A 12,476-nucleotide genomic window follows, 5' to 3' on the forward strand; every position below is an offset into this window, starting at 1 on the left:
ATTCACTCTCATTACCATTGAAACTTCTACAACACAAACGATTGTCTATCAGTGAGAACATCCTGATACAACATGGCATCAAAGAACAAACATCAAAAACTACAAAACTACAAAAACCTTCTTCACCACTGTTTCACAAATACTACTTTTACAACTAAACTAATAGTAAGTAAGTAAGTAAGTAAAAACGCTATATAAATAAATATTACTTACTTACTTACTAAACTAATGTTACTTTTATAGCAGTTACACCTACACAACTGTTACACAAATACTACTGTTACACCTACACCACTGTTACACCTACATTATTGTTACACCTACACAACTGTTAAAAAAAATACTACTGTTAAACCTACACCACTGTTACACCTACATTATTGTTACACCTACACAACTGTTACAAAAATACTACTGTTACACCTACATTATTGTTACACTTACACAACTGTTACACCCACATTATTGTTACACCTACACAACTGTTACAAAAATACTACTGTTACACCTACACTACTCTTACACCTACATTATTGTTACACCTACACAACTGTTACACAAATACTACTGTTACACCTACATTATTGTTACACCTACACAACTGTTACAAAAATACTACTGTTACACCTACACTACTCTTACACCTACATTATTGTTACACCTACACAACTGTTACACAAATACTACTGTTACACCTACATTATTGTTACACCTACACAACTGTTACACAAATACTACTGTTACACCTACATTATTGTTACACCTACACAACTGTTACAAAAATACTACCGTTATACCTACACTACTCTTACACCTAAATTATTGTTACACCTACACAACTGTTACACAAATACTACTGTTACACCTACATTATTGTTACACCTACACAACTGTTACACCTACATTATTGTTACACCTACACAACAATTACAAAAATACTACTGTTATAGCTACACTACTCTTCTCGCACAAATACAACTTTTACACCTAAACTATTGTTACTTTTCCAGTAGTTACATCTACAATACTAAAACACACAAACTACTTCAGCACCTACACTACTGTTACACCTAAAGTCGTTACACCTAAACTACTGTTACACAAAAATTATTTTTGCTGCTACACTACTGTTACACATATACTAGTGTTTCATAAACACATAGTTTCTTATTATTATTATTGAATAATGTTGGAAAAAACATGTTTCTAAACACATTCACACTCTCCCCTCCCTTCTAAACACACACAATCGGTTTATTGTACGGTGCAGTCAGCTGACCCCCTGCTGTGAAAGAATAATGTTTGTGTTTCAGCTATAGTCCTGAACGCTCCGACGAGTTCTCTGATGGTACAGCAGGGGGCGGACACACAAACACACAAACACACACAAACATAATCACAACACAGCATCTTTTTTTTTCATTTAAGAATAGCAGCAGGGATGAGGGTCAAAATGAAAAATGGAGTAAAACATGTCAACTGTCTGTGAATGTGCTGGTTGCCCACGATGGCGTGGCACCTCCATACTTGATTACAAAACTTGAGGAGCAACTACACACATCTCATGCTCCTCTAACACAACCGACTCACTAACCATTTGAACACACAATCGGCTTTAACAGAACGACCACTGAGAGGTGGAGAAAACCACAGCTGCCTCGGTAGGCTTGAATAAAACACGGACCATGATGTCTGCGGATGACGTGGTGATCTGAACTTAGAATTTGAACGAGTGACGGGAAAAGTAAAGGGTAATGAAAGAGAGGGAGGAGGAAAGAAACGGCAACAGAGGAAGGGAAAAAGCTGACGGGATTTTTGTCAGATGAGGAGAGTACGAGACGCAGCAGAGGCACCAACCTTTCTTGAAGGCACGTGGGGAGTCTGATAAATCTCCTTCATCGTGTTAGAAAATGAGCAACAGAAACAGGAAAAAGAGAAAAAACTGTTAATCGTGTAATAAAAGGAGAAATTAAAAACAGGTGGAAAAAAAAGGTGATTTTTTTTTGTGTTTATTCAAGTGTTCCCTAGCCCCGGCTTCTGTGCTTCACACTGTCACTGTTTTTAAGTTTAAATTCAGGTTTGAACGGGAGAAATTATTCAACTGAGTCGAACAACAGAAATAGAAATAATAAATATAAAAATAATAGAAACGCAGAGGTAAAAAAACCCTCTTTCTGAGATTCAGTGTTTGTTAGCTGATGCTAGCTAGCACTGGTTAGCTGGAGGGAAGACAAACAGAACTTGGTCTGGACATTTTCCTGGTTTTCTTGATCCTTTGGGTCATTTGTAAATTTGTATTACTAAATAAATTGATTTAAAAGTGGAAAAAAAAGCAAATCAGTATTAGCTAGCGTCAGCTAACAAACAACATCTTTCTGGATTAAAAACCTTCAAATAGAAAGCTTCAAATCTCTCACACACTGACAGAAGTTAATAAAAAAAACTACAATTCTGTGTGTCAGCACAAATGCTTCTGCTAACATGGACGCAACACACCAGGAGCACCATCAATGACACCACACCTGGTAGAACTCTCATGAGCGAACTTGAACTACCTTTGACCTCTGACCCTGACGCTCAGACACCTAATCTGTCGGTCGTACCTTCAGGTTCTGCAGGTGACCCCAGAGAGTTGACCTTGAAGGGCCGGTAGGGTTTCCCCTCGGGCACCAGGACCTCCACGCTCTCCTCTTCCTCCGACGATGACACGGTGAGGTCCGGCTGCGACTCCGAGATGGACGACAGGAACTGATCCATGTCGGCCTTCTGCTCCTGCAGCAGCTCGTCTGTCGAGGAACACCAAAGCGTGAGCCAAGAGCTGTCAGTCATCTTGTTTTTTTTTCATAATCACAAAGAACTAAATATGATGCGTTAAATATCATGTTTTAAACTACTATTTTTGTCTTAAAATGTTCTTTTTTTCTTGTTAATAGGCTTTCCATGTACTGGAGGGACTCACAACGATATAAGATAAAGAGAAATGTAATCAAAAAAGATTTTCTCCATATTTAAATCATCATTTGATAAATATGTGCCGACAAGCATGAAAAAGATGTTCCATCCCAGAACTACCGAGCGTCCGCGATGACGACCAGGAAACCACACAAGCCGTTTCTGTCTCCAATTAGTGAACAGAGTCATTTTAAGAAACTGTCCACTGTGGACTCGAGGGCCCCGAGAGCTTCAGCTCAGCTCAGCTCGCCGACGGTGACGTCTCTGAACGACTCGTCCGTTTTCCTCGTCCTCTTAATGAGCAATTAGCATCTTTCCAGGAGATATTTGGAGAGTAAATGTGAAACGTTTCCCAGCAGAGCGGCAGGAAGAAGCGTGACCCAGTTCCGTCAAACGGCTGGCTTTTTTTTTTTTTATCTCGAAACATCATACATGGCTTTGTAATTCAGCTCAATAATAATTTCCACGGCACCGCTGAGAGCAAACGAGGGGCTTGTTAGTGGAGACGAGAGTTCTGACTGAGCTTCTATAACAAGTCTTTTTTCTTTTGATCCGTTCACCCCGGAGACGCCATTTACACTTCGCCCCGTCGCTCACCAATTTCCTCCTGGATCTCCTCGGCCACGTAGGGGACTTTGTAGAGCAGCGACAGACTCTGGTTCATCCTCTCCTCGATCACTCGAAGGTGGGTCATCACCTGGAAGAACACACTCGTCAGAACCGGTGACAGAAGGCTCTACTCAAGTCTCTGCCTTGAGGAAGAAAGATTCATTCAGGTTCAGATCAGCTCAAGTCCCAGATGATAGCAGGTGGAGAAATGCAAGTATCTTCTAGCTTATTAGTGAAGGAAATACTGAGCAAGTTAAATTTAAAAAGAGACAAAAATCCCTCTCTTATTTTTAGTCTTTAATTCAAAAATAATTGTACAAACATAAAAATCTAAACCGTCATCATTAAGATTTACTTTCATCTCTGCACGGCTCAAGACTTTTTGCTGCAGTTCACTAAAAACGGCAGCAGGTGGCGCTGTTGCACCGCTGTGCTGATCGAGACAGCTGTTTCAGTTGTTGACTTAATACATCAAACGTTATTACGCAACATAAGCGAGTGATGATAGTTGTTTGAACAGAAGCCTGCGTTGACGTGTTTAGAACCGAATCTACACAATCACGCAAATATTTCTCTCAACTTTATAACGATTTTAATTATTTTTTTAATTTATTATTTCAAGCTTACATTATTATTTTACTTTTTGTGATTTATATAATTAATTAAATTATGTTAAAACATATTTTTACAGAGAAAAAAAAAATGCTAACAAGTTTTTGATTTACTGTATTTTATCTTTCAGAATAACAAATGTTGTTATACATAAAGTATTCATATTTAGTGTCAAACTAGAATATTGATTTCATATCATTTGCACATATAAAATCCTCATGCGTTAAAAGAAAGATAATATTTTTGAATTTATACTGGTACTCTTTAAACTGCATCAAGATACATTTTAAATATATATTTTCCTCAACAAATCGTCATGAAAATTAAAATACATTTTCTAATTATGTGACGCCTCTGTAACGCCAGTATATATACAGTAATGTGGCCTCACAGGAAACTCAATGCGCATGAGTGTGGACTTCATCTTTAAAAAAAAAACAACGTCTGGATGATGTATCCCAGTTTTTCGTTCCCAGCAGGCTTCACACTCCCACTTCAATGTGGGTCACATTTGAGAAAGAGCAGGTGGAATGTGCAGGAGACACAAAGGGTCTGAACATCAGCTCTGTCTGGACGAGAAGCTGCACTGCTGGTCACCGTGAGGCGGCGTCTGCTGCTGCTGCTGCTGCGGATCGTTGTTGACGAGTCAGAGGCTGAGAGAATAACGTTTAACTGAAAAGCTTCCAGCCAGATCCCCCGAGCAGCAGCCCAGACTTCAGCCCAGAACAAGTGCAGCGTGGTGTTAATCTGCAGCCTGGAGTCAATGAAAAACCCTCCTCCTCACGCTCAGATTTCCTCCCACGTCGCAGCAGCAACGACAGTCTGAGTGTTGGATGGAGGATGATGGAGGGAAGTCGGTCGAGCGGTTTATTTTACTGCTCAGTCACTGGCGGAGTGATCGATGATGATGAAGTTTCATTTACATTTTAAATGTTTCGACGTTCTCTTAAACCTCTTTGAGGCAGAATTGATTCTACGGAACTGAAATCTAAACCCTGTAATTTTGCTGGCTGTGCTTTTTTCATTTATTTTTGATTATTTCTTTATAGTCCAGTCAAACTGTTGGTCATCTTTTTTTTAAGGTTTTGAATTATTTATTATATTTAGCTACTTTCGATTTTTATTTTATTCCATGTCTCGTGCTTCTTTTTCTAAATTCTCTTCCATATTTGTACATTTATTTATATCAGTTTTTTATGTCTAATGTTGATTAAAAAACAACAACAACAAACAACAAACTTTTTTAATCTGCATTTTAAATTATCATGAATCCGTGTTTTTGTATTTATTTGTCTATTCTTTTCTCTGACAGAATTATTTTGTGTAGCTGGTGTTTTTTTAATTTAATTTTTTTTAATGATTAAAATGTATTTATATATAATTATACATGTTGATTTTTTTTTTACATTTTGCCAGCAACATTTCGATCAACAATAATATTCAAAAATAAATTTCCTGTTAGTTTTGTATGTTTTTTTTAACCCTCTTCCTTCATTATATTCTACATTTTGTTTCTTCCGTGAACCGCTTTGTTTCCAGTGATTATGTTCATCCAACTGCGACCGACCTGAGACTTCATCTGCGCGGCCTTCTCAGGGTCCACGACCAGCACGTGTTGGTAGTGTCTGATGGTGTGTTGACGGTCTTTGTTCTCAGCTCGGACGTATCTTCGCAGGGCCTGCAGGATGCGGTGAGGCTGAAGGAACAACAGTTGTCAGTTGAAGCACTAAAGTTAAGTAGTAAAATGTAGTGAAGCATTTCTAACATAAAAAACTGTGTGGATATTCCTATACTTCGATACTGTACTTGAATTTGTGTTTGTTTATGTATTCAGAGTCATGCGTGTGTGAGAGAGTGTGCATTAGTTTGTGTGTGTGTGGTGCATTTTAGAAAGTGTGTTTTTGTATGTGTGCATGTGTATCTAAGTTCGTGTTTGTTTGTGTGTGTTTGTACGTTGCATTTAAGCACATGTGTGTTCACGTATATGTGAGAGTGTGTGTTTGCTTATTCATAGTTGTGTGGGGCAGCATGTGAGAAAATGTGTGCCCTTGTATCTAAGTATTTTTGTGTGAGTTTGTATGGGCAATTGTGTGCAAAGTGGAATGGGTGTGTTGAGTGTTTGCATGTGTTTGCATGTGTGTGGTAGCCTATGAGAATGCATGTGTTTGTATATGTATCTAAGTGTGTTTGTGTATTTGTCTGTGTAAGAGACTGCGAATGTTTTCATGTGTGTGTGTGTTTGTCACCAGAATGTGTGTGTTTGTATGTATGCATCTATAGGTTTGTGGGTGAGAGATTGTTGGTAAGTGTTTGGGTGGTGGTGTGTATTTGTGTGTGCACAAATATGTGTATAAGAGTGTGTGCATGAATGTTAATAAAGGTGTGTATGTGTGTGTTTGTTTGTATACATGTGTGTGTATCTGCGTGTCTACATTAGTGATGGTCTGATGAAGCTTCATGAAGCAGTGTCATGTTGTTTAGAGGTCAGTAGGTGGCGCCATCAGTTTAAAAATGATGTGATGTTTCATTAGAACAGTAATTCAAAACAAAGGAAAATAGTGCAGAGACCGCCATCTAGTGGACTCTGACAATAATGACACTGCTTGATGAAGCTTCATCAGACCATCACTAGAATATATATATATATATATGTATATATATATATAGAGATATATATAATATGTCTGTGTGTAATTGTGTGTATTCACCCTCGGTGGGTCGGCCTGCAGGGCAGCCAGGTAGTTCTCCAGGGCCAGACGGCGGCGGTCGTTCAACATGGCCTCCACTCTGGCCAGGTGTGTCTCCACCAGCTGCTGCTTCTCACTGGCTGCCTCCTCCTCCAGAGACTCCACCATGGCCTGGAAGTGCTGCGGCGGAGACAGGTGGTCAAGAGGGTCTGTCCTCAGACTTATTTAGACCCAAAGTGGTGAAGGCAGCAGCCCGAGCTTAAGGGTCTCACCTGGATCAGGGTTTGTCTCTCGGCCTTCGGCAGGTTCTTGGCCTGGCGGTCTGCCTCCTCCCACTCCTTCCTCACCTGAGGGGGAAACACATGCACATGACTTAAATTAACTTTTGACCTAATAAGATTGATCTGTTATTAATATAATTGTTAAAAAAAAAAAAGATTTCATTATTTCGGAAAATATAGTGTACTTTGTAAGACTTTTGTAAAAAAAAAACAAAAAAAAACAACGATTCACCATTTAACCCTGGAAACATATCTGTTTTTTAATATTTTATAAGTAAAGTAATATCATTTTGCTATTATTTGTTGTTTATTTATTTAGTAGAAAAAGTTTATTGTACATGTAAAAATATAAAAAACATATTTTCAAAACCCCAACATAATAAATCAAAACAATATCATCAACTTTTCTATTAAATAATAATTTGAATTTCATTATTAGTAATTTAATGTAAATGTATTTATAATATTTAGTACTGTTTTTTGGAGGATATTATACACATCAGTCACGTCAGTTCATTCTTCCAGGTTTTCAAGTACAAAATAGTTATAATAAATTAAAAAATAATATATATTTTTTAATGTAATAAATACTATTGTTTTTTTTTATATATTAATTATAGAATCACCTTTTACTTTACAAATATAAGGTTAGGAAAAATTTTAGTTTGGTGCATTTTTAATAATGTTTAAGAGTTTTCCCTGTATAATGTATAATGTTTAATGGCGCACAACTTTATTAAAATAAATTCCTAGTTGGTGGAACACTAAAGAGGATTCTGATTCTCTCACCCTCTCCATGCGGTTGCGGTGCCTGATCTCCAGCTGCTCCTTGGCCATCTGGAAGCGAGTGTGCTCCTTGTCGTCGGCCGGAGTCTCGAAGTAGATATCGACGTCGTCAGTGGGCTGAGGGGTCGGCGGCACGGCTGCGTGGTCACAACAAGGCGAGGACAGATGCTGTCAGACAGATTCAATTTGGGAGAAAAAATATCTTCTCCTCCACGTCCTCCCATCTTCCTCCTCCTCCTCTCCACTAACACAATGTGACACACTTCCAGAAACATCTCCAGAATATGTTGGTATCTCTGCTGTGCTGGACAACTGAGGTCAGACTGGCCCTCGTGTCATGAAGAATACTCCATGAATACTGTCAGCTACTTCTACAGAAGTTATGTTGGTCAAAGTAACAGAACCGATATTTGAATTTTTATGTACTTGGTAGTAAATGTATCCGCCACAGTAGTAACAATTGTAGTAAACAATCTTTGGTAGTTTTTTAAAGAAGAACCTGTATTTTGTGGAGGTCATGTGATCAGTGTAAAGTGGAGGTCATGTGATCAGTGTAAAGTGGAGGTCATGTGATCAGTGTAAAGTGGAGGTCACGTGATCAGTGTAAAGTGGAGGTCATGTGATCAGTGTAAAGTGGAGGTCATGTGATCAGTGTAAAGTGGAGGTCATGTGATCAGTGTAAAGTGGAGGTCATGTGATCAGTGTAAAGTGGAGGTCATGTGATCAGTGTAAAGTGGAGGTCATGTGATCAGTGTAAAGTGGAGGTCATGTGATCAGTGTAAAGTGGAGGTCATGTGATCAGTGTAAAGTGGAGGTCATGTGATCAGTGTAAAGTGAAGGTCATGTGATCAGTGTAAAGTGGAGGTCATGTGATCAGTCTAAAGTGAAGGTCATGTGATCAGTGTAAAGTGGAGGTCATGTGATCAGTGTAAAGTAGAGGTCATGTGATCAGTGTAAAGTGGAGGTCATGTGATCAGTGTAAAGTGGAGGTCATGTGATCAGTGTAAAGTGGAGGTCATGTGATCAGTTTAAAGTGGAGGTCATGTGATCAGTGTAAAGTGGAGGTCATGTGATCAGTGAAAAGTGGAGGTCATGTGATCAGTGTAAAGTGGAGGTCATGTGATCAGTTTAAAGTGGAGGTCATGTGATCAGTGTAAAGTGGAGGTCATGTGATCAGTGAAAAGCGGAGGTCATGTGATCAGTGTAAAGTGGAGGTCATGTGATCAGTGTAAAGTGGAGGTCATGTGATCAGTGTAAAGTGGAGGTCATATGATCAGTTCAAAGTCGAGGTCATGTGATCAGTGAAAAGTGGAGGTCATGTGATTAGTTTGAGGTAGAGGTCATGTGAAGAGTGTTTTATGAAGGTCATGTGATCTCACAGTAACACCAGAGTGTTCCAGCAGGTGTTGTCGAGGTGACACTTACTCAGGCGCTTGCACACGGACATGCAGTATTCCTCGAATTGGAAGTTGTTGCGGTTGCCGCCGCAGCCCCCGTAGATGAAGCGCACACACTTCTTCTGGCTCACGTCGAAGTGCCAGCGGGGCATGGAGGCCCGGCAGGGACCCGTCTCAGCCTCCAGGGAGCACACGGCTGTGAGAGGAGGCACAACAACAACACATGTCAGCCCTCTTCATCACGTCTGTGTTCGCGCATCTGTGCGTTTCTAAGGCAAACATCACTGACAGATGAGCTGCGAACACAGGGTCTACTGGTGCATGTTGCCATGGTTACCTTCACGTTACTAAAAGTTAACCTCGAGAGCATTTGAAATTGCAGAAAAATTATAGTATCACACTTTCAGTTGAATATCTGTTATATTAGGTTAGGTTAGGTATAACTTTATACTACTGAAAGATAATGAAGATGGTTGTATACGTTGAAACTGTACGTTAAGAACTGTTAATGCTGCACAAAAAGAGCTGAGCCAGAAGCATTCACATCTTGTCTGTGATGGTCAGCTACAGTTGGACAGGAAGCTAACTGTGACAAATGTCTTCACCAACCTTTCACTTCCTGTAATGTCTTGTCTTCATCAGGACTCCCCAACAACCTGCTGCTGTCCTCCTTCTTCTCCTCCTCCTCCTTCTTCTCTTCCTCCTCCTCCTCCCCTCGGACCTCCTCGTCCCCGTAGACGTATTCATACTCGTCCTCCTCCCAGTCCACCTCGTCCTCGTCCTCGTCTTCGTGGTCCTCCTTCAGTGTGGGCTCCTCGTCTGCAGGCGACTCGCTGGTGACAGGGAGCAGATGATGGAGTGAAGGTGGTGAAGCACAGAGGAGGAGTAGTTCATCACAGCAGACAGAAGGTCAGAGAAGAAGAAGGTCATGTCTTCTCCTCTCTTGCATTATTGAGGCCAGTGAGCCACAGTGTTGTCATGAATGTACTCAATGTTTTGACGGATAGGCTTTTAGTTTGACATGTTTTTAACTTATTCAACCTTTTTGATGATATTCTCTTGAAATGTTCTCTATTCTTCTGCTCATCCTATTTTGTTTGGACACTTCCTGTTTGCGTATTTGAATCTTCCTCTCCCTCTGTGTTTGATGGATCTACTGACTCCTTCAAGAAACATCTTAAGACGTTTCTATTTGTTCAGGCTTTTCCTTGATTTTCTGGAACTCCTGTTGTGTTATCAGTTTTATCTTGATCTTTAAAATATATACTTTATTGAATATTGTTTTGATTGTTTAAGCGCTTTGTGACCCTGGTCTGGAAAAGCGCTATTAAAATAAAAATTACTTAATTACTTACTTATTTCTTTAGTCTTCATACAACTCATTTCCTTACATTTATTTATCTCATATTGTTTATGTTTTTTATGGCATATCAACTATACAACATCTTACAATTTTATTTAATTTCTTCTGCAGTTTCTTTTCCATTCCATCTTTACTACGATCACAATTCTTCTAAAAATATCATGTTTACACTCATCTGGTATAAAAAAAAAAAAAAGTATTTTGGTAATATCTGTGCCATTTGTTGAATTTGAAATGTTTAAACTTTATTTATTGAAATGTTTTATAGACAATTCATATTTGTTTTGAGGAATGGAATTCAAAATATGTTTTCATCAAAAGGTTAAATAAGCTTTTCTTGAATAATTTAATTGAATAAGTTGTTTAATGAAATGTTTTGATTTAAAATAAATGAATATACCAAAGTGCAATATTTATATATTAGAATTTGATTTTCTACTTCCTAAATTCAATATTTTTTCATTCATGGCTTTTCAAATTAATTTATTTGAAAACTACAAAAAAAACAATCTAAAACACAACTTTCATGATTTTAAAGGTAGTAATAATAAATAATAAAGCCATCTTTTCTCAAACATGTTTAAAAACTTGGCAGACGTTGTCTGCTACGTTGCCTCTGCTGTAAAAGTTGCATTTTTTTTAAATTATATTTATTTATCTAAATGCATGAGAGGCCTTTTAAATTTTGTTAAAAACATTTTAATTTAAGACAACTGCTGGTGTCTGAGGTTATTTTAGGTAAAAGTTCTATAGAGTGTATAGACGTTAATTATTTATGTTGTCTTAAAGCTTCAGACATATGATCAAAATAGACTTTGAAAGATTTCCAACCTCTCCACGATGTGGTCCTCCTCGTTCATTTCATCCATGTTGATCTCCTCGTCCTCCACGTCCTCCTCGCGGTCATCCTCCTGGGACGGCAGGGAAGGAAGTCCACTCTGGCTGGCCGGGCTGGACGAGGGGCAGCAGACGTACTCCGTGCCGTGGAACTTGTCGATGCCGCAGGGCAGCAACATGCCGTAGCTGTGGAGGACGGAGGACGTCTTGGAACAAGCCTGGGAGACGAAAATAGAGGACGAGGAATTTTATTCCAAGTTTGAAAAAAAGTGTTGGAGTGAACTCACTTCTGGATAATAACTAGTAAGTAAGTAAGTGAGTAATTTTTATTTGTATAGCGCTTTTCCAGACCAGGGTCACAAAGCGCTTAAACAATCAAAACAATACTCAATAAAGTATATACTTTAAAGATCAAGAAAAAACTGATAACACAACAGGAGTTCCAGAAAATCAAGGAAAAGCCTGAACAAATAGAAATGTCTTAAGATGTTTCTTAAAGGAGTCAAGTAGTTGAGCCTCAATTCTACTGGAATAACCTTTACCAGCTAGTTAGCTGTGAGCAAAACATTCCAACATTGCTAACATAGCTTAGCTAATGTGTCAGCAACACACTGACAATATTCAATTGTAAAAAGGACCATTACTAGCTTAAATAAATGAAAAATGAAACGAAAACAATGAACCTTAAAAAAACCTCCTGAAAAAGTGTTACCAGAGTTTTAAACGATAATGCAGAAGTAGCTTAGCAACGACGCTAATACAACAGGTGGCTAATGATCATTAGAGAATCTTCCTGACAAGCTAGCTAATAAAGCTAGTGTTAGCATGCAACAGAGATCATAAATAATTGTTTAAATTAGTATTTCCATTTCTTTTTTCCCAATGTAAGAGAACACTAAAATTTAGAACACAAACCCTTTGCAAATAATTGTTGAAAATAATTGATTTATTT

The 12,476-nt window shown here is 38.6% G+C and overlaps 1 protein-coding gene across 4 annotated transcripts in view; it reads right to left on the bottom strand.

Moving 5' to 3' along the window:
* Positions 1-12,476, bottom strand: part of aplp2 (amyloid beta precursor like protein 2) — a 63,515-nt gene that overhangs the window by 4,797 nt on the left and 46,242 nt on the right. For 2 of the 4 annotated variants that reach the window (XM_087795062.1, XM_087795060.1), the window contains exons 5-14: positions 11,519-11,742; positions 9,934-10,157; positions 9,353-9,520; positions 7,931-8,064; positions 7,133-7,207; positions 6,882-7,040; positions 5,741-5,869; positions 3,550-3,649; positions 2,604-2,786; positions 1,858-1,893 (exon numbers count right to left, since the gene is read on the bottom strand). In XM_087795062.1, coding sequence (XP_087651188.1) covers positions 1,858-1,893; positions 2,604-2,786; positions 3,550-3,649; positions 5,741-5,869; positions 6,882-7,040; positions 7,133-7,207; positions 7,931-8,064; positions 9,353-9,520; positions 9,934-10,157; positions 11,519-11,742 — 1,432 coding nt within the window. The remainder of the gene's footprint in view (positions 1-1,857; positions 1,894-2,603; positions 2,787-3,549; positions 3,650-5,740; positions 5,870-6,881; positions 7,041-7,132; positions 7,208-7,930; positions 8,065-9,352; positions 9,521-9,933; positions 10,158-11,518; positions 11,743-12,476) is intronic. The other 2 variants (XM_087795063.1, XM_087795061.1) reach the window with 1 other exon arrangement.

Source organism: Callionymus lyra, chromosome 7 (assembly GCF_982586985.1).
Source record: "Callionymus lyra chromosome 7, fCalLyr1.hap1.1, whole genome shotgun sequence".
In the NCBI taxonomy this organism is placed as follows: Eukaryota; Metazoa; Chordata; class Actinopteri; order Syngnathiformes; family Callionymidae; genus Callionymus; species Callionymus lyra.